We start from the raw sequence: 23,906 nt of genomic DNA, 5'->3' as shown, positions 1-23,906 counted from the left end.
AACGAAGATTGTTGCGATGTCGAATACGTATATTTTGTAAACGATAAAAAAATTATAATAGGAATAGATGATCAATAATCGACTTAAAGCTAAAAACGATAACGCGGCGTCTATGTGTCTCTCAGCGGCTCGGCATCCGGGACGCCGCGCTGCATCAAAAGTTTGATTCGTTCGTTCCGCGCCTGTATCTTACTTTGAAGCGATTTAACTCTCTCTCGACACTCCTAACAGAGGATATCGGTAAATAGATTAGTCGGCGTAAAGGATGAGGAGAGATAACAGAAAGAAAACAAAACATGAATCGCGTGGTTCGGTGATAATGTACATGAGGCGGTGGATCGTACTATCTGCGCTACCACTAAGCTCGCGATCGAGTGCCTCGCGGGCGATAAACAAAACTAGAACGGTCGCTAGCCTACTGGACGTGGGTGTGGGAAGGGAGCGCTCACCTGCTGATGCGTCGCGGCCCTCTCGGGGTCGCGCGGACTGTAGTTGGGTTGCGCGGCGTGACGTAACTGCTGCTCGGCCTGAAGCAGTTGTGCGCGTAGCCGTGCCACGTCAGCACAGTACGCCTCGAGCTGTGCTAATGCAGCTGCGAGCTGTGAGGCCTGGGCGCCCGTCTGCGCTGCCAGCGCGTCCAGGGCAGCCACTAGATCGCGCGCCGCCACCTGCACGCCCTCGGGCGCGCGCGACTGCGAAGCGACGCCATCAGGTCCGAAGTGTACCTGTGAGCGGCGGGATCGATGAGTGATTTGTAGTTCCAGCCTCACACGATCTGCTTTAACCTGCTTAAACCTTGCCGACCCAAATAATTACATCGAAAATATATGCATCACGAATAATGACCAATACGACCCTTAGAATGCGACCCTAACAATCTTATTCACGATTACACTCACGTTCAGCTTTTCGACTGCGTAGGAAATCTTAGTTTTTTGCGTAGATATGTCGTTTATTAACTTCTCTCTGAGGCCTAGTCTGTCTCGTAAAGGCTTTTTAGCATTCTGCGGAGCCTCGATTGTTCTCGTGGTTGCCTCGAGCCAATGTCCGACGTCTTTTAATTTTTTCTCGCATCGCTCCCACTCCTCAGCTAATTCTTGGAGTAAACCATTCTAAAAAAAATATATATACAATTAATGTTGCTGTATGTTTTCGCTATGTTATTATTGTTTATTTGAAATACGGACTGTTTTCGCTAATCGTTTTTCCACGTCGACTGTTGCATTTTCGGCAGCCTCTAGCCTAGAAGGCAGGTCGCCTGGACTCGTCACGCGCTCTATGGTTTCTAATTCTTTAGTCATATCTGCTAAATTCTTAGCTTGCTGCTTACAACTCTTAAGGGCATTCTGAAACAAAATATGCATTCGTAATTAGTAAGGAAAGTACACATATACACGCCGCGAAGGTGTCGCGGCTTACCCCGTATTCAGTCTGTTTCTGTTGCGCTTCCTGCAAGTCGGCCAATGGCAGAGGCCGCGCTAGGAACGCACGCTGTGTCTCAACCCAAAGCAGAACTTTCTCTAATAAGGCCAAAAATCTAGCCACGGCATCGCAGGCATCCTCGACGGCAGCTTGGCGTGCTTCGAGCTCGCTGCAGACCGCAGAAAACTGCTCTGACAGCACAGAGACGGTAGACTGGATCAGGTGGCGTTCGCCGGAATCGCGGCTGCCTTCTATGATAGCACGCGCGTTGCGCGCGAGATGCTCTAAGCGGTCTGCTACGGCGGGGATCTCAGCGCGAGTGGCCACAAGGCGCTCGCGGTAAGGCTCCGGCGCCAGCGTGCGCTCGCGAGCCGTGACTTCGGCCGCTCGCACCCAGGCCTGCACGCCCTCCACATCGCTCGCGTATTCCCCACGAGCGGTGCGTGCGCGCTTCCACTCCCTCTCCTTCTCCTCCATCGCAGCGGCGAGTGCCTCCGCTGACAGTTCTAGTGCGGAAAGCTCCTGCGCCACGTCCGCGGGCGCGGAGCCTCCGTACCGCTTGCCGCTCTCCTCGGTGAAAGTTTTCGTCTTCTTCACCAGATCCGAAACTTGCTCGGCAAGGTTGCGGATCTCTGCTTCGTTGTCCTCCCCGAACACGTAGAAAGTTCCGACTTTGGCTATGTAAACTTCGATCTGCTGCCGGAGTTTATCGATCTTCTCCGATACTCGATCAAATTCGGAAACAATTTCGTCGATCTCCGCGAGTCTCGCCGCAAGAGTCTGTCGCAATCTGAAAAAGAAATCGTCTGTTAGGGCGCGTCGATTAGTATTCGGATCGGAGGAGCTTCTGGCGAATAGGGAAGAGCTGCCAAAGGCGACGAAAATAATCCGGCGGCGCAGCGTGACGTGGTGTGACGCCACAAGGTCGCGCTCAGCACGCGTTACCTCGTCGGTCGTGGCAGCGGCCTGCGGCGATCCGCTCGCTTCGCCCGCACGTCGCTCAATGAACCGAGCGAAAGATTCACCCGTCGCGTCTAATTTTATTCTACGCTATTATGTTTGCAGTGACATCAGCGAAGTTTTGGGTGCACTCGTGTTTACGTTCCGCGCCGGCATGCGAGCATGGCTTATGGTGACGTGACACTTTCAACCTTGCTCCTAACTTGACAGGCGAAGCGTTGATAAGCCGCTTTTGCTTATTGCGCAACGTCAACGACATGCGCTAATGCCCGTCAGCCATAACCGGCCGGCGCCGCCAGCTGCGTGTGGGCGAAGTAAACATTTATAGAGCGGCTGCCAAGGATCGCCTAGTACTCGAATCCCGAAAACTACGTTTTTGTGACTCACCGCGAATAAATATGCACAGTCACATTGAGGCCACTATACGATCGTTCGATGCACGCACTCGGTTTTCTACCATGTATTCCTGTGAATATCGTAGACGACTATCTTGAGCCCGGCCCGATTCGTAACGATTGGATCGCGGAAGTAACGCGGGATATCTTCCTCGTGCATTGCTCACAAGTTTCGATCTTGAAAATCTATATTGTGTTGAGTAATGGCGAACGTTCTAAGTATAACCCCCGGTTCACACTGCGAGCCCCTGACCTATTAACTGCGCAGTACGCATGCGCTGCGCGGTCTGAAATAGTCTACCAGTCTGAATACGTAACGATTACACAGACGTCCCCCGAGCCCGCGTCTGGAACGAAAATCGATCCAAAGTAACCCTTATGCAGGCGTCGGGAAGCTCCACTGTCCGCCCGTGACGGATGTACTTACTGCGTTCTGGCTTTGTCGTGTCGGCTTTCGATTGATTTTATGTTCGAGTTATAGGAATATGATAATCTCATTAGAAATTCTTAGGATTTTTAAATTACATTAAAGTATATTAAGTTGAAGTATGCGAAGCGGTAAACATCAAATTACATTTCGATATTTTATTAACAGTTGACTTACGTTTCTGTTCTCCGGGTCAGAAGTGAATATATGACTGACATATTATGACGGAACGTACCGTGACATATATGACTATACCCCTTTACCTTGAGCTATTAAGGCTTCTTAAATTGATTAAAATTTAAATAATCTCAATACTTTTAAAAGACGGTTAGTACTTATCCATATATTTAATAGTTACTAATTTATGTACCCTTCAGCTGACTCACCCCTTGAAAGCGCTATAGTCATGTGTAATTATTTTTGAAAACCTATAAATGGGGTTACAGTAAAAATATATTTTGATATTTTTTAAGTGATCAATCAAATTCAAATCAGCATTAAAAAGAAAATAACGTTTTGTTGCACGTTCGATGTTATACTAATAAAATGCGTTGTCCGTTTGTATATGGTTACCATATATCACCGTTGAACTGTCTAGAAGTTTAAGCGCTGCAGCGCCACCTAGTAACGAGTTGCAACTAAGTGTAACATAATAAAGCCTTCACATAAAATGTACATAGCAATATTCATAGTAATATATTTACAATAATCTCTTTAATAGATATTTCTATGAGTTATAATGTATGTGCTTGCTGTTGTATTTACTTTTACATTTCCACTTCATTTGAACATAGCTTAAGTGAGATTAAGTTATTTGTAATCTCAAATAGAAAACAAAGAAGTTGTAAGTGCGTTTGAGAGAAAAACCTGACCTTATTTGAACAAGTATAATAAGTCACTGACTTTCAACTAACTTCATGTAAAACTTTAATACATGTACATATACATATGTATATGCTACATGTATTTTCTTCCCAGACCAATTTAATGTCTCAACTAAGACTCAGATAAAGTCATGATATTGATATAATAATACATATACATCAATATATATAAAACTGTTCCGTTACTGAGTGACTGACAGACAACGCACAGCCTAAACCACTGGACTTAGAGACTTGAAATTTGGCACATGTGTGCCGTAAGTGTCCTAGAGGTACACTAAGAAGGGTTTTTCCAAAATTCCCACGGTATAGGGAATAAATGGGATTTATATTTTCGAACCAAAGTAGCTGTATCTCCGTAACTTTAATTAGGAGTTTCAAATTTAGCATGCACGTAACCTACGTACAACAACAACTAAAAACTATTTTTAGGATATTTCAGAATTCCCAAGGGATGAGAAATAAACGGGATTTGTTATTTGATATAAGTATATCAAGAAAGTCGACACTATTGGACACAAATTGTCAAAGTCAGAAATATACTTTGCCAATGCGTCGCCAACCATGGCAATGGGGTTATATTGCCCTTAATGCCCCAACCCCACCCAAATCGAACAGCAATACGTATGACTCTTGTTTAACGGTAGAATAATTGATGAGTGGGTGGTACCATGCACCAGCCCACTCTACCATCAACTGAATATTTACTTGAACTATAAATAATTGCATAACAATCGTCTATATCTATTAATAAGATTGAGGAAAATTATTTATTTAATAATTATCCCCAAAAATACATTTAAACTAAAAAGTGAAGTATTTTAATAGACGTACAAAGCGTAGTGTACTTTCTACTAATTTGTAATTACACGAATTAATTATATTGTATTCAGTCGGCTTCTAAGATAATTACTAAAATTTATAATTCGAATTCATTTCAATTTTTTTTTCGTCTATTTTTTTTTAACTAAAGAAAAACTTATTCTTCCTAATTATAATTTTATAATATTTACGTAAATGACTTCAGTACATCACATGATTTTTATTCTCATGGTCATACACCCAAGCCAAATGAGCTTAAGATATATCGGTACGCTATTCTAAGTTGATATGGTCAGACATCATAAATTACCAGCCATTATCCACCCACCTAGCTAGACGTAAATTAAAAAACATTTTTTTTCTAAAATTAAAAAAAAAATATGTCCTTAGCCAGACCACAAGCTTCATCTTTGTCAATGTCATCTCGTTGCGAACAGTTTAATAGTTTAGTCGTGATTAGGTAACAAATAGGCATACAGAGTTACCTTCACTATTATCCTCAATAAAATTAAAAATGCGAAATCACATCAGTAACGTTTTCATACACGAGATCTAAGATAAAAGGACTCTTTAAGGACTTTACTTGGTGGTAGGGCTTTGTACAAGCCCGTCTGGGTAGGTACCACCCACTCATCAGTTATTCTACCGCCAAATAACAGTAGTCAGTATTGTTGTGTTCCGGTCTGAAGGGTGAGTGAGCCAGTGTAACTACAGGCACAAGGGACATAACGTCTTAGTTCCCAAGGTTGGTGGCGCATTGACGATGTAAGGAATAGTTAAGATTTCTTACAGCGTCATTGCCTATGGGTGATGATGACCCCTTACCACCACGTGGCCCGTATGCTCGTCCGCCAACTACCAACCAAAAAAAAAAAGACTCAAGATAACTTAAACCTTTTCCATCTTGCTGGTCAAACGCTAAAGCATTCTCCCTACATGAAGGGGGTATGTGGGACTCACCAGCTCTCAGGACGAACTAAGATCTTATACAACGGAATACAAATTAAGATACTAAAGGTATCACCCACCCTAATGCGATTTGAATTTCGAATTCCGTTCTAATTACAGTTTTAAAATTCAAAATTCGTGAATTTGAGATAAAAAAAACTGAGTTATTCTCACTTTATCTTTGAGAGTCATTATTACTAGTTACTTTTAGAACGATGAGTAAGTATAATTCTTTAAATTAAATAATTACTTGACATTATATAAGTCAAGTAATTATTTTGCTTCACTTTATCTAATACTATTATTTCTGCATGATGCATTTAAATCGATATCCAACAAATTATTTAAGCGCACTTTATTATTACTATAAAAAGCAATTTTGTTTCTGTATTTTAATAGTTCGAGTCAAATTATTCAAGTCGATTCTCGAGAGGCCCATCACTAGCTGACGTGATTTTTAAAATATAAAAATGGCGTCGGCAAATCATATTATGGGAACGTGAGCAATGTTACAAATATGTTCCGCTGAAATAAATTAGCTCCAGTCTCACTTCAAGCAACGGCCATGGTTTCCGATGACGTCATTTTATTGTTGACAGCTGCTTAATTTTAAATTACTTGCCTATTTTTATTTTATCTGTGCTTAAAAAATTGTATTCCGCAAAATATTTCTATATGAACGCGTGTGATGGAATCAATTCTAAATTTGAATTTTAAAATCGAATTGTTTGAAAAAGTGATCAACGCATGCTTAGCGCGGAAAGACTCATATGTTATAAATTTTTAGAAGATGTAACTTTGTTCATAAGAAAAATTACAAAAAGTAATAAAAGATAGAGTTTAGAAAATTTCGTAGATAAGATAGATAAACCGGCAAAGCAATGATTTTATGTTAAATATCACGCATTGTAACCTCTTTTTAAATTCAAACCGTAATCAAATACACCAAAAAGTTCCATTATGTTAATAATTTTGAATTATAATAATATTATGTTTATACATAATGTTGTCATATTTTTACAATATGTACGTAAAAAAAGGATGAACCTTAAACTCAGATAAGTAACATATGATATTTTGATATCATATCAATGCCCTATAGTAATGTAGTTATGTTAAAATATCTCGGAAAATCATAATAAACCACTGCTTCATAAATAAATCGTCTAGAAAGGAGAAAGATCTGAATTATTGATACTTCAGCTTTTACTGTTTAAATAATTCAACAGCTTGTTTATTTACTATCACAGATTATAAATCGTACTTTCTTTTCTTAAGTTGTTCAAAATAAATAAATTTAATGAATATTTGGCTGAATAGCACAAACCTTTGCTTTTAAAACAAGAACGAAAACGTGTAAAATAAAAAAAAATCTAGATAATTCTTTTTTTAAAACATTTCACTTGTATTCATTAAATGCGCACGGAATCCTTGAATCATTCGGATTTAGATTTGGAAACTAGGGATGGCAGTTGAACGAGGTCGATAAAACTGCACTTATTTTCGGGATTTAGAAAAAGTGTTGACACACAAATTACAATCGCAAATTTTATCAATAACTAATCATAAAGTGTTATATCTTATAATATAATACTTATGCTTAACAATTTTAATATAGGAATCAGTGATCGATAATAAATTTACTTTTATCGATAATTAGCAATTCAATCCAAGTTTTTTTTTTATAGTAGGTTGACGGGCAAGCATATGGGCCACCTGATGGTAAGTGGTCACCATCGCCCATAGACAATGACGCTGTAAGAAATTTTAACTATTCCTTACATCGTCAATGTGCCTCCAATCTTGGGAACTAAGATGTTATGTCCCTTGTGCCTGTAGTTACACTGGCTCACTCACCCTTCAGACCGGAACACAACAATACTGAGTACTGTTAGTTTAGAATAACTGATGAGTGGTTAGTACCTAACCAGACGGGATTGCACAAAGCCCTATCACCAAGTAAAGTCAACATTGATTGAATAAATATTGACACAATACAGTATTATTTATTAACATTGTTTAAGTAAACTTCATCGAGTCGATTGTCGAGAGGCCCATCACTAGTTTAATAGGCAAATATAAGTTGTAAGCGCGTGAGTCGCTTACGGTGACATCATAGGCCGGAATTATCTTAAAATGTCCGGATGACCTAATGATTTAAAAATTGTCATTGCAACATTCGTGACGCGTACTTCTACTATGTTTAAATTATATACTTACAAAGCATATAAATATTACCAATATTGATTTAGAGTTTGCTAAATAAAAAAATACATAATGTCGTACGAGCGTGTTTATGTTTTAACGTAATGACATTTCGGAACTAAATTCTATAATGTATATAAAGATATTCGTTACTTTAATAAAAATAACTAAATAACAACAACAACAGCCTGTAAATTTCCCACAGCTTCCTTTGAGGAGAAGGTTTGTAACATATCTCACCCCACGCTTTTACACTGAGGGTTGGTGCCACACATGTGGTGGAATTTCTATGAAATTAGACACATGCTGGTTTCCTCCTGATGTTATCCCTAACCGCCGAGCACGAGATGAATTATAAACACAAGTTAAGCACGTAAATATTCAGTGATGCTTGCCTGGGTTTGAACCCGCATTCATCGGTTAGGATACACGCGTTCTTACCAATTAATATTCGCATTATTATAAATTATAAATTAATTTATAAAGATGGCGTTGATATATAAATAAGCCTAACTCCGAAAATAAGACAAAAAAATTCAGGTGTGACAATGTGAGTTACTTTATGCCACCATATTTTTTTAAAATGTCTGGCCGATTTTGACAAATGAGGTATAAGGAACTCTTTACGTCATCCCGAGTGACACTGACACACATTTTTTTAATGAGTAGCGTTTTTTGGCAAGGTTGACGTGTGTTTTAACTGATTCTTTTATACGACACGAGTCGAGATGAGATGAGATGATTCGAGATGGCCCAGTGGTTAGAACGCGTGCATCTTAACCGATGATTGCGGGTTCAAACCCAGGCAAGCACCGCTGATTCATGTGCTTAATTTGTATTTATAATTCATCTCGTGCTCAGCGGTGAAGGAAAACATCGTGAGGAAACCTGCATGTGACAAATTTCATAGAAATTCTGTCACATGTGCTTTCCACCAACCCGCATTGGAAGGTTGGTGGAATATGTTCCAAAACCTTCTCCTCAAGGGAAGAGGAGGCCTTAAGCCCAGCAGTGGGAATTTACAGGCTGTTGTTGTTGCTTATACTACACAGTATAATGAAGATTATACATAAGCTTGGATATAGTATTAATTGATACAATATATTATGATTACATAGTATAAAACAAAGCGTCTGTCCTTATGTATGCTTAGATCTTTAAAATTACGCAACGGATTTTGATGCAGTTTTTTTGATAGAAAGAGTGATTCGAGAGGAAGGTTTCTGTATATAATAGATGGACAATATAGTAAAAAAATAGTGATCATTTTAGAAGTTTCTAATATAATGTCGTAAATAAACATATTCTGTAGTATATGTAGTATCAGCATTGAACCCGTGTGTAGCGTAATTACTAAACTTAAGCCGGTATTTTTCAGTAGGTTGACCTTTCAAAAGGTCTTGTCTAAGCCTAATTGACACATACAGTTCAAAATTTTGATTTATCATTTCCGGAAATAAATGACAACTTCGGATTGTCGAATATACACGTCTGGTTTAGTTCCGTTTGTTTATTACACTTTTGTTTCGAACACGACATGAATTTAAAACAACAATTAAGTATCTGATAAAATTGACTGATGCTCGTCTACCTATGTTATGATAATCGTTTACTGTCTGCCTCGTCGTCTCGGCTTTATAACCAATGAATATTTAACGACCATGCTAATATAAGGGCCATAAAAACTATATGTTCATGTAACATGAACGAAAGGGTGTAAACAATATGTATGTATTATTTTCACATACAACGATCGGCCACTATGACCGTTCACACGGCGCCCTTGACCGCTCCATATAAGTGCGCGTCAGGCTTTACCAAATTAGCAAGCTATTTATAGCGCTCAAACCAAAATATACCTTATTACAATCTCATTGAGTTCAAACTTGAATGACGCTAACTAAATTTATTCAATGCGTTTAACTTAAACGCCAGCTCATTTTTATCGGTCGCGATCCTTATCCACATGATATAAGGTCGAAATTCGATTGATCGGAAAGTGCATTAAATCCGCTATAAGCTGGTCGATCTGGCCAAATGCGCCGGTAGAATTTTAATGGGTATTTTTCATGCTGTCACAAGTTGCCGACAAACAAAACGTTAAACGGCAGAAGTAAATTACATTCACCTTAAATTTCTTGGGCATAACCAACTTTCCCTTCGTTTGCTAATTATTTTAAGAGAAAACGTCGTCTAGTATTAAATAGACGATGCTGATGATGTTGAGATAAAAAAGAAAAGGAAAATAGAAAGCCATAAACAATTTAAAAAAAAAACAATTCAAAGAAAAACGAGGTGAATTCGTGTCAATCATTTTTTGTCATAAATAAACAAATCATAGACTGTTGTTTTTATCTGCGCTTTTAGTCTTTTTTTTATAACTTTTTTACGTGCTCGCATGATTTTATTTACTGGCAACATTATAATAAACAACGTCTTTAAGGGGTGTTTATGACTATTCGCACTAGAAGGACTCTGAAACCTTACTAAATCTAGCCTAAATCTAGCCTAAATCTTCTAGTATTACTTTATTATCTTCCCCAGTTCAATATTTAAGTAAAAAAATATTGTATAACATTTTCAAAAGAAAATCATCTCCGAAACACACAATACGAAATATTTCTGTTAATCTATTTGCGTTACGAACGCAACTCAATGTTATGGATTCACCGGAAGTTACGTCTTCAACCTAATTCACACAAAGCTAATGCAAAAAAAAAACACGTTGGCGCTATTGATAAACATTTTTACGAAGAAGGTTGCAGATGGAATGAAAAAACAAACATAAAAAAACCGCGGACAGCGCCAACATCATCAACGAAGTAAAACTATACCTCCCAGAATTTTAGACGCCATTTTTCAAGACCAACTGTGCTATTTATCAATCGATAGTCAGACGAATTTAAACCTTATTACAAGATATTAAGGTGGTGTTAGGATTTGTTCGAAACTGGGTTTGATAATTAAGTGTTATAAGGTGTAGCTGACAAGTTGATGCTGTGCCAAGATTCCAATATTCCGGACATAAGCAGATACATGTAACTTTATAGTTAATTAACTCAAGTGTTGATGTGATATAAATATAACTTTTACCATATAGAACGCAGGAATAATGAAGCATTCTGCCAGTGACATATTTTTAAAATTGGAACATTATTTCCCGAGATTATGCCTTCAAATTTTCTTGTTGCCACAAGTTGCCTTTGATTTTGGCTGTTTCTGTTTTCAGTTAAGTAAAAAAAGGCTCATTATTGAGTTAAGGCCTCATCTCCTTGTGTATTGCAATTAAATTTTAGGTTAACTAACTGACTGACTGTAACTACTATACTATATAAATTTTGTTTGAACTCTTAATATATTTTTGGTTGTTAACATACATACATATTTTTTTAAATTTTGATGGTAAATTAACTTAGACATACTTGTCGTTCAGGAAAGTTTAGAAGTATCCATATAACCACAATTATTTTTTTATTAATGATTCCATCATAATTGACATATTATAAGAATCGTTTCGTTGCAATTTTGTATTTGTTTTTAAATCAATTTCATACCCTATTCAACATTAAAATTCAAGTTTAAAAATAAATATTTACGCGCAATCTTAAATACGTTTCCGGTCAGTAGAACTTCAATTCCAATCAATAAAAATAACACTTATACATAAACGTCAATTTGTTGCAAATTGTTTTGGTAGGTATGAGAATTGTCAGTTGAAACCGTTAAGATTGTAACTCAGGGTGAAGTATTCTCCGCTTACAAGTAAACAATGGAGAGACCTCTCTCGTAAAAACTTGCTGCGAAATACAATCAAGGTTTGTAGTCATCAGTTTACATTGTTTCGATAAAAATACTTAAAAGGCAGAAATTATTGCTTAAGAGTTTATGCTGAATCAATGTATTCCAACGTACTTTGTGAACGTAACTTATTTTGTTTTAAACTAGTGACCGGCCCCAACTGTGCACGGATGCAATACTGATACTAGATATACTATAGAATTTGTTTATTTACGACATCACATTGGAAACCTCTAAAATTAACAGTGTTTGTATTACAGACAAAAACCTTCCTATCGAATTACTATCTATTAAAAAAAAACGCAACAAAATCCGTTAAAGATTTAAGCAAACATAGAGATATACGGACAGAGAGAGCGACTTTGTTTCATACTATGTAGAGATAGTGTCACTATATTTATATAAGCAAACAGCATATTAACCGGTTGTATTCCTAATTCTAATATGATATTATTTCAGATTGTCCCATCACGTCACATAATGTCATGTCATAGATTCATTATTATATTCATTTATTTCTTTCACAACTATCCTATATATGATATAAATTTCATTAAAAGATAAACGTCACGAACTTATGTTTTTAACAGCCTCGTTGGTAATAGATTATATTCTGTGTTGATATCCCCGATCTTGACCAAAAAATTTGTCAATAGAGATTACAACTTTGCTTACGCGTTTACGCTACACACGCTTGTGCACAATCATGCCACTTGCATAGATATCAGTCAGTGTGATTGACCACTGCGATAAAATCAAGCAGAAGATAATTATTAATAATATTTTATCCGCCTCAAATGTGATTAAAGATTACTCACAGCTCAAACTTCGCACATAACTTGATTTTCGTTTTAAATATACAGTACCGAATCAGAGAGAATGGTTTCCTGTCCGAACATCTGCGCTCTTCAGACTTCAAATACCCATTCGCCAGAAGAAGTCCAATTGCACACATAATAACATTAAAATATTAATCATACTTACTTGTCGAATGAAATTCTACAGAAATAAACATTAATATAATAATATAAGAAAGACAGACTAACCACCGTTTTCCGAATTCAAAATCAAAGTCAAATTTTTTAAACTAAATATTCAACGCTAATTGGTCGTTGATTGCGTCATCAATTATTCTCGACCAATAAACATTCAGATTCAAATTATAATCTGATTCTGATCGACGGTTCAGAAATAGGAGGTTAGGCCATTAAAATGAATACAGAGCACACCACACAATACTTACTTCTCATAAGCTTCCACCAGTTCTTTGACATTCCTCTCGGTCTCGGCTGCTACTTCCTTAGAGTGTGGCTTGAGCAGAGATACTACGAAGTCCGCGTGCTCCAACAGATCATCCCTCGTCTCTTCTAGACCTGACACTTCGCTTTGTAACTCCTGTGTGACATCAAAATATTTTTTGTCAACACACCACCAGAATTTCGGTACCCTTTTAATTTATGAGGTATAAATTTTTGTCACCATACCTGCAGTGCATGCCTGGTGTCCAAGGCACGTCGCCGAGTAGCAGGGCTGGCGTCCAACTGTCGCAGGCGGTCACTGGCAGCCGTGACAGCCGCGGCTAGACTTCTTTGAGTGTCCAAAAGTTGGTTCCAGCGCTGCAACTGGCTGTCTGCCGACGCTGCGCGTTTAGCTAAACCTAAGATAATACAATATAATTAGTAAAGAATCAATAACTATATTTAATAATATCATCAAATCTATACTTATATTATAAATGCAAAATTAATTCTGTTTATATCTTATGGCCAAACTACTGAAACGAATTCGATCGTTCAAGTTTGGTTCCAAGTAAATACATAGGCCATTTTTGCGCCCAATAATTTTGACGACCTCCGTGGTCGAGTATCGTGTACATCGGTTTTCATGGGTACGCTACTCCAAGGGACTCGATGTAGAAAAAGTCCATTAATTTTCTATGTTGTCTTGGGTTTGGGTATTTGTGGTACCGTCGATACTTCTGATTTTCCATAACACAAGTGCTTTAGCTACTTACATTGGGATCAGAGTCATGTATGATGTTGCCCAATATTTATAAACAAAGAAACCTGACAACTAGTTAGTTCCAATTCCTACCTTCACAGGCGACGTTCCATCTATCAGCTAGGTCTCTGGTCTTGTGTTCGACCCGTTCCCCGCTGGCTGCGTCCGCGCCGCTGCACAGTTCACGAGCTCGCTCCCGAACCACGTCGAGAAGCGGCTGTTGGTTCTAAATCGAATCATACCACATTTTATTCAAACAATATAACCATAAAATATGCTAAAACAACAATTCCAATACCAACTTAAAGTCACAACTCCAAACAAGATACAGAATACATTATAAATAACAAGATGTTCGTAAGATAACACGTCGTTCCGAAAATATCTTTATGTGTGTTGAAAAAGGGATAAATATGGCATAAGATCAAAATGGCGTTGCATATCAAGTGTTTACAATGTTATCAGCGAATGCGATGACTGATAACAGTGTGATAACGTTTAACTTGCTGAATATTGTGTACTATTATACTTCTCATTTTTTACTGCAAATTTTTTTATCACAGATTTTTAAAATTGCATATAGAGAAAATTCTTTCTAGGAATTTTCGTGATGTTTTCTTGTACCATGGTCGGTAAAAAGGTATTTGATATGATGATGAAAAAACATCACTTATAAATGTGTATATATATACCAGTGTAATAATGCCCAAAAAATAATAACATTATACATTATAATTATACCTTTAAATAATATTAATATTTCTACAGTTTCGCATTGGAACAGCGTGGTGGAATACGTTCCAAAAACTGTTTTCTCAAAGAGAAGAAGTGTTAGCCCAGCACTGGGAAAATTACAGGCTCGTATATAAAATATGATGTATGTATGATATAAAATAGACTCTCACTTTTAGTGACTCAAAAAATCGTAATCATCATTCGCTGTTCAACTATTTTGTAATCTTTATTGTTATTTCGGTTGTAACAGGAAAATCGTCAGTGACACTGACCTTGAAAACGCATGGTTTAACGATACCAGTATTATTAATAGCGCTTGTCTGTATGGCAGTCTGCGTATTAGTTATGTACCTTATTATTAACTGTCCGAAATATTACTTTTTATACTTTACGGTTTTTGGTAATGTTATTATCAATGTTTGTGTATTTTTATTATTTGTCAAAAGTAGCTCTAGTGTAGTTATATATATGTATATATAGGTATTAAAATTGATTGTATATTAGTAGAAACATTTGTAAATGCCCCACAGTTGGGCTAAAGCTTCCCATCTACTTAAGGAGTAGATCTTTATCTCACTCAGATCCATATGAGTTTGTAAATCTTTTACCGCCGACTGACAAATTTTGACAAATTTAGTAGTGCTTGGTTTTTTTACCCTTGCTTTTTTTTAATTCCCATCATCTAAACACTGTTTCATTTGGGTTAAAATGTAAAATAGGAAGTAACATATGCCCGAAAACCGCACTAACTATGATAACATACTTCGTAACATCTAATTACGCACGTATTTAATTATTATTAAGGCCTTAATTAATTAGTGAATAACGAACAATAAACAATTACTTTAATAGCATTATACAAGAAATCTGTCAGAATTCGAAGACTGTGTCAATAGTATTCCTACAGTAGAGCTGCACTATGGGAATCAACTCGATGACAACTCGCATAGAACTCGATAGAACTTGCTCTTGAGATGACATAAACTAGTATATTATGTTGTTATGACTCTTATCTTAAGCATCGAAATGGCATATCACCATTATTCGCTGTTTTGACATTTCACTTCGAATTAATTTTCAAATTTATATCAATAAAACATTTATGTACAGTATTGCTATTAAAATAATTGTATGTATTTAATTTGAATCTATACATATAATTTAATTGGGCCTTTTTTAATCAATGCATATGTTGTATGTTTGTATGCACGGTACATATACTTAAATAACATTTTTTACAAATTTTGTCTGTCTTTCTGTCTGTTTGTCCCGGCTAAATGAATGGTTGGACCGATTTTGAAGGGGCTTTCACTGGCAGATAACTGATATAATAAGGAGTAAATTAGACTACAATAATATTTTTTTTGATAAATTCAAACGCGTACAATATTACGTACACAGCTAATTTAGAATAAATTAAGAACCAGCTTAATTGATCGAATTTTCTATTCGAGAAACGAATGCAGTCTCTGAAAGAGTTTTACACAAGTCCGCTGGCTACAAGTAAGTGATTGGCCGCAGACAATGACCAGGTATACACTTATATGAAAACATGTTCACATTACAGCTTGTTTAGCAATGGCCACTTATGAAATCGAAACCGGTCCATATGTAACCTATATTACCGGCGATTCGTAATTCGACAAATAGTCTTTTCAGCATGAGTATGACTTTTTTTAACGATGATTTCTAGGATCAAAATTGTTTAAGTGATGTATACAGAAGTAATTTTCGTTTTTATTATTTTTTTAATTTGATTTTAATCTTTATTGCATAATAATTGGAAGTTTTACGTGTAGTTTTTATATTTATATAATAATAATATTTAGTTTCACTAATGTAGAGCGTTTATAAATATTACCTAATTGAGATTCTTTAATTTAAAACACTAGGTACATAACATAATATATTCTGAATATAGAAGGAACGCGTGTATTATGATAATTTGAGAATTCATGAGCGTTACTTTAAATAAACATTGGTCGAAACAATTTTAACACGAAATACAATATCAAAATCGACGATATTTATAAACAGACATATTTACGAATGCAAAACGTGATGAAAACATTTCAAACGGAACGCAACCGGCGTTTCTCACTCACCTTCCTTTTGCGCGGAATTTTTGAAGTTTGAATAAATAATTAAAAAAAAAAACAAAACAGATTAAATATAACACAGATAATATATCCTAAGTAGTAACGTAGATGCACTTGCACAATAAGAAAGCAATTAAATGTATTGCGTTTTGATATCGTTGCGTTCTCATTGCTGTGTGTACGGACTACGACTGGTCGGTCAGGCCTTGACTGACAGCGTGACATCATTCGTTGTTAAGGGGAACCCACTCGGAAATCGTGCAATTATCTTTGCTGTACGGTTTTACTTTCGCGTGCTATCTATATACGAATATTTACAATTATGTACTTTAAAAAAATGTACGTATTTTTTACATATATTCTACTAGTAATCGCTTGGGATAGGCTCGGTTTTAAGGGTAGCTGTTATGTGAGGCAAAAAGTAGTATGTTTTTTGGAGTTCAAGTTTGTTTTGTACCAAATTTCATAAAATTCGATTCAGAGGTTTGGTCATGAAAGACCGACAGACAGATTTACTGTCACATTTATAATTTTTTTTTTTAATTTATTATCGCAACATTTTTGAATATGGCAACACCAGGTGTGTTTTAACGGGGGTAAACCTTGATTTAATGGTAATTATATTGTTGATACTAAACTGTCGTTTCGCTGGATACGTTTCATAGTATATTTAACATAGTATCGTTTATCTCATAGAGATGTAGAGAATATTTTTGAACTATTAAAAAAAATCCATATTTAAATAGATTCCATTTCTGAAACATAGCTTCTACCGAGAAGGAACCGGAACAAAGGGACTTGATAGTGTTTACCACTAATTTACAATTGTATGTCAATTAAATTCAATTAAACTATGACGTCACAATTGCAAATGGCTGCTATGAGTTGTGATATTGTAAATGCTTCAGGCTATTTTCTGGTTAGCAAGTTTACATATTTCAAGTATTAGTCACGACCTGTCTGGTACAACGACCAAAATTAGTTAAATTCGCTATAGGGTCGAATACATTTGTGAAACCTAGCGAAACGTGATACCAATACCCGTACCGTAAAGCTACGTCTACATCTTTGCTACTGAGATAAAAATTAACTGTCATTGCATATTTTTATAACAACAAATCATTAGTGCACTTTTGTTAATTTTGTCTCCTGTCTCGCCTCAGCATGTTTCTATATTTTTTTTATCACATGTGACGTCATTACATAGTATAAAACAAAGTTGCTCACCGCTGTCTGTAGTTATGTATGCTTAGATATTTAAAATTACGCAACGGATTTTTATGCAGTTTTTTTTAATAGATAGAGTAATTCGAGAGGAAGGTTTTGTATATAATACATGAACAATATAGTAAAGAAACACTGATAATTTTAGTTGTTAACGTGATGTCGTAAATAAATAAATTCTGTTGTATATTTAGTATCAGTATGGCATCGCGTGTGAAAACGGGGCGAGTCGCTAGTTTCTTATACTATATTGAAATATAATTACAAAAACGCCTTACGTTTTTTTTAAATATCGTCTGTAATTTTGACGTCACATGACGTCAAAACCAATCAATGAATTTTAATAAAATTAAAAACTTAAATTGTTTATGTATTTCACTATCATTTCGAATATATTTTATTATAAAATGTTTAATTATTTCCAGAAAAAGACTAACCCTATCGAGTGTTACATTATTATCAATGAATAAATCATCATATAAATATATATATTAGTTAACTTAGAGAAAATGGGCATATATCAATTTCAAGAATGTACAATAATTTAGAGTACAGTTTTCAGCATAATAGCTCTTATTTCGAAGGCAATAAAGGTTATTTCCGCATTAATTGTTTCAACGCAGTGAAGAGTAAAGCTGTATACATATCTTGGTTTCGTTTCGCTGCTCTCCGGAAATTGCATTTTAATATAAATGCTAATACAGTTTGTATTGGAGGTAAGTTAAATACAATTATTTCGATAAAGATTTTAATTGAGATTTTGAAAAGGACATGTATGTCCAGACTACTTTTTGCCTGACACATGACAAACAACACATAAAACGAGAGCAAAGTAGCAACTAGTATCTATATATTTAAATTGCATTAAACTTTTCTCTTTTTTATTATACTCGACGTTTCAACAGTTTCATCTTTTGCGGTCAAGCCAATTTACCACATAGATCGCGGTTGAAACTTAAGCAATATATAAATAAGTATACTCTTGAAAGTGTACAATCTGTAAGCGCTATTTAGAAGCACACAGATATATTTATATGTAAAGATGGTTAAAAATTATCACGCTTATGTAATCAATAATAAAAATTCGACAAAAAACAATTTTGTTATCATCTTACGTCAATATAAAATAGTTGCCAGAAAAAGGTCATATGTCAAATATAGGACGGTATGTTACAACATTATACATTACTAGTAAAAGCCGGTGGCTGCGCTCGAGTTTTAGGGTGTTAGGTATCATATGTTAGACAAAAAAGGTAGTTATGACTTTTCTTGGAGTTGAAGTTTTCTTTATTTCAAATTACATCAAATTCTGTTCAGCAATTTGCAGTGAAAGAGCGACAGATAAACAGAGTTACTTTCTCATTTATTTTACAAGATAGGAATATTTTTTTTATTTCAGACAAAAAGTACATACAAAATCATTATTTTTATGACGTAAAATATATCAAATATTTATAATCGTCGTCGCCTTAACTTAGTCATAGGACGTGAGGTGAATTGAATATGCACTAACTCAATTTGGAGCTTCAATCGTCGTTAATATTTCCACAAATTGGCAACACTGTATATACAGATAAATATAAAACCTACTTATGTGACAAAAGAAGAACCAACAACTACCGCCAACAATTTTTTAAATAATATTTCTTTTGTACTTCAAATAGACAAATGTCACCTCAGTCTACCCGTGACCACGAACGCTGTAAAGTGCTCGAAACGTCGGGATGATAAAAATAATTAATATACGCGATTTAAATCCGTTAAAACTAGTTTTATTTCAATGTGTAATAATCGCGAAAATCTAAGACAACATTATGAGAACCTCTAAGATCTATTCGTCGTTTATATCTAGACAAAAATCTATATTTATTCTTCTATACTAATATTATACATGTGAAATAAACTTTGTCTGTTTGTCGCAATCACGACTAAACCAATGAAGCGATTTTGATGAAATTTGTTGTGAAGCAAAATTGAACTCCAAGAAGGGATAGGCTACTTTTTCCCCCTTAAACTTGAGCCGCAGACGACAAGTAGTACTCTACGATTTTGTTTTTCCGAGTCAGTGGTGTATTTTATTTGCACTATCAACAAGTAAGTATTGCATCCAAATTTCGTAAATTAATTTGAATTTAAACATTGAAATTTCGTCAAGTTTTTACGTAAATAATTACAGAAAATAAATATGCAAATGTATAAATGAGTATAAAAATACAAAGTTTATATGTGTTTATAGAAAACATTTACAGATAATTTACAGAATAAAACATTTCAGTGCAACTTTCATCTTTTGGAAAGCTTGTAGTCCATAGACAAGATAGAAAGAACGCTAGAAGAAATCTCTTTTGATTGATTGTAAGCTACTTGTTCTAAATGTGAGTGGTTTGATTTACAATTCTATTAATATCTACAAAACTACTATGTGTATATTACAAAGAGGCAAATAACATTTTAAACTATTTATATATATCATCATTATCATTACATAGTATAAAACAAAGTCGCTTACCGCTGTCTCTGTCTATGCATGCTTAGATCTTTAAAATCACGCAACGGATTTTGATGCGGTTTTGTATAATAGATAGAATTATTTTAATAATTATATGGATGCTTTTTGTTAAATTCTGCGGTATATTTAGTATCGTAGGTAAATATAGAAAATGGAAAGCAACGTATACGATTTTTATTTCAGTTTAAAAATTCTCAATAGAAGCCCGGGAAATCGCGGAAAACCGTTATTTTCTTAATTATTTCCTGTTGTAAAGGATTTTCAGTCCCATTGGATAACAAGAGTGCACTTGTGTTTTTGAAAATATTTATGCAATATATGTCATACGTACTCGGCTAAATCATTCTTCACCGATTTTTTATCTATACTTATAATAAAATTGTAGTGTCTGTTTGTAATATTAAAATAGCTCATTTTTACTCAATGCATATTATTACCCAAAATATTTTTTTTTTAAATTTTTGTCTATGCGTTTGTTCCGGAACGGCTGGACCGATTATGATGGAACTTTCACTGGCAGATAACTGATGTAATAAATAGTAACTTAGACTACTTTTAGAATTATATAATTATAAGGCCGCTAGTGTATATATATAGTAACAAGCATGATAAATGCTTATTTAGGAAGTGTTATCGCAATACATTAGTTGAGTTTGCGCCTTAAACGAGTTACAATGGATCAATGAGGTGCACTAACCTCGTTCAATGAAACGATAATAAAAACGAATTTATTTAGTAGCGTCACACAACGAAAGGCAAATTGTATTATTTTGATGATTTCAAGTGTTATTTAATAACAAGTAATAATATAAAGTCATTTGATTTGTTTGTTTCTCGGATTTCCTACGTGTTACCTACTAACAACAACAACAACAGCCTGTAAATTTCCACTGCTGGGCTAAAGGCCTCCTCTACCTTTGAGGAGAAGGTTTTGGAACATATTCCACCACGCTGTTCCAATGCGGGTTGGTGGAATGCACATGGCAGAATTTCGATGAAATTAGACACATGCAGGATGTTTTCCTTCACCGCTAAGCACGAGATGAATTATAAAGAAAAATTAAGCACATGAATCAGCGGTGCTTGCCTGGGTTTGAACCCGTTATCGTCGGTTAAGATGCACGCGTTCTAACCACTGGGCCATCTCGACTCTTACCTACTAAGTTTGCATGCAATTTTACATAGACGCTTTAAGAGGTACTCAACACCTATCCGCCGTAAACTATTTTATTGTATTCATCGAAATAATTGTAAAATGAGCCGAGATGGTCCAATAGTTAGAACGCGTGTATCTTAACCGATGGCGGGTTCATAACCCTGCAAGCACCACTGAATGATAATGTGTTTTTAAACCGTTTGCAGTTGTGGTGTTGTTTGTTATTATAAATTTAAGACAGGTTTACATAAAAACTTGGAATAGTGGCAAGAATGCTAGCAGCATACTATCATTAATATTATACTTTTCTGCTAGGTTGGTTATATCAACTAAAATCACTAACAATGTGATTTATAAGAGCATGATTCAACGACACCTAGCAAAAACATAACGAAAATTTTAATATTGTTATTATATCAAAAACATTGCAATCTTTTTTGTACACGGATTTGAACATTTGTACAGTCGGGGTAAGAGAAGGTTCGTCACCTTAAGATCTATTTTCGTGTGCTCAGTATGAGCGATATAATCTGACCGATTGAGAATGACATATTGCGTCGCAATGATTTGATGTTTAGTTTCAAAAGGTACTAAGACTTTTTTTTGGTATAGGTTGACGGACGAGCTTATGGGCCACCTGATGGTAAGAGGTCACCATCACCCATAGACAATGACGCAGAAATATTAACTATTCTTTACATCGTCAATGTGCCGCCAACCTTGGGAACTAAGATGTTACGTCCCTTGTGCCTGTAGTAATACTGGCTCACGCACCCTTTAAACCGGAACACAACAATACTGAGTACTGTTATTTGGCGGTAGAATAACTGATAAGTGGGTGGTACCTACCCAGATGGGCTAGCACAAAGCCCTACCACCAAGAAAAAGTTTAAGTCTTGATAAAGGAATCTGAAAGGAAGGTTTTCTTACTCTAAGCTAAATAAGCAGAAACAAACGCTTATTTACAGTAACTATCTTTAGTATTTATCTTAGTCGCGCTTGGTCGATCAGCAAGGCAATTTTGTTCGATGATCGAACCGACCGTGAAATGTTTATATATATCGTAAATCCTTTATAAGCCAATACCGCGTGACACTTTGATTTCTTTGTGTAGTCTTGTGAATTTCTTTTTAACCGACTTATAAAAAAGGAGGTTGTTAGTTCGACATGTACTCGTATATACACAATTGTCGGAATTTTATTAAGAGCCATTTAGGCTTGCAGGTATGCTTGATTTCGTAAGTGTATATTTTGTTTATGAATTTAACGAAAACTAAAATTCGTATTGATATGATCATTATTAACGTAATTTAGATACACTTCGACTTAGGTAACAGTGTGAATTTCATCAAAATCGGTCTAGTAATTTCATAAATATTTTTTTTGTCTTTAGTTCATTAGCTGTTTCTAATTTTGAAAACGGTTTAATTTTTTATAAATTGTTTATAGATTTTGATGTGTTAGGTTTAATTTAGTATATGATCTACATTTAATATCAGTCGGACGAGTATATGGGCCACCCGATATTAAGTCACCACTAACCATAGACAATGGCACTGTAAAAAACATTTACCATTCCTTTCATCGCCCATGTGCCACCAACCTTAGGAACTGAGATGTTATAGTTACATTGGCTCTGCCTTCGAACCGAAACACAATAATACCAAGTACTGTTGTTCGGCGGTAGAATATCTGATGAGTGGATGGTACCTACCCAGGCTTGCACAAAGCCCCAAATAAAGCTTCGAATTTATATAGAGTAGACTAATTAATATTTCCGATGACAAACATCCTAGAATCCAATATTTACTTTTCACCGAAAATAATGTAAGACCAAAATTATTATTTGCGATTATATCTTATCACATATATAATATCTTTATGTTCGCGTTAATTCAATACAAATTTATCGTGTTAATCAATATCTTACACGCGATTACTTTACTCGAAAATATCACGATTAAAATATATCTTCATCATTTATTTTTGACAGTCATAAAATATTTTTATCAAGTGTTATATCAACATTAGTCAAGTAATTTCTTCGGAAACAAGGCAAATAAATGAAAATAAATAAATTACTAGACTATTCTTCTGCAACAATCACGAGAATTGATATGTTTTACGTTATTTGGTAGGTATTCTGTATCTTATTTGGTACAACCAGACACTGACTAAATTACCTAAGTGAATATTAATTAAATGCATAATCATCTGATCACGTCATTATTATGACGTCACAAAGTCTATACCGCGAAAGAATTTAATATCGGGTTAAGCTTTTAAGATTCTAGTTATGAGTGTAAACAATGATTGACTCA

At 35.4% G+C, this 23,906-nt stretch overlaps 1 protein-coding gene across 7 annotated transcripts in view; it reads right to left on the bottom strand.

Moving 5' to 3' along the window:
* LOC124532015 (muscle-specific protein 300 kDa) overlaps nucleotides 1-23,906 on the bottom strand; it is a 197,069-nt gene that overhangs the window by 56,088 nt on the left and 117,075 nt on the right. For all 7 annotated transcript variants that reach the window (XM_047106635.1, XM_047106633.1, XM_047106636.1 and 4 more), the window contains 7 exons: nucleotides 13,956-14,088; nucleotides 13,346-13,518; nucleotides 13,105-13,256; nucleotides 1,420-2,212; nucleotides 1,188-1,346; nucleotides 900-1,112; nucleotides 450-725 (listed from right to left, as the gene is read on the bottom strand). In XM_047106635.1, the coding sequence (XP_046962591.1) occupies nucleotides 450-725; nucleotides 900-1,112; nucleotides 1,188-1,346; nucleotides 1,420-2,212; nucleotides 13,105-13,256; nucleotides 13,346-13,518; nucleotides 13,956-14,088 (1,899 nt within the window). The remainder of the gene's footprint in view (nucleotides 1-449; nucleotides 726-899; nucleotides 1,113-1,187; nucleotides 1,347-1,419; nucleotides 2,213-13,104; nucleotides 13,257-13,345; nucleotides 13,519-13,955; nucleotides 14,089-23,906) is intronic.

The sequence above is a fragment of the Vanessa cardui genome, chromosome 8 (genome assembly GCF_905220365.1).
Source record: "Vanessa cardui chromosome 8, ilVanCard2.1, whole genome shotgun sequence".
NCBI lineage: Eukaryota > Metazoa > Arthropoda > Insecta > Lepidoptera > Nymphalidae > Vanessa > Vanessa cardui.
The sequence above is the reverse complement of the archived record's forward strand: the minus strand, read 5'-3'. Positions and strand labels throughout refer to the sequence as shown.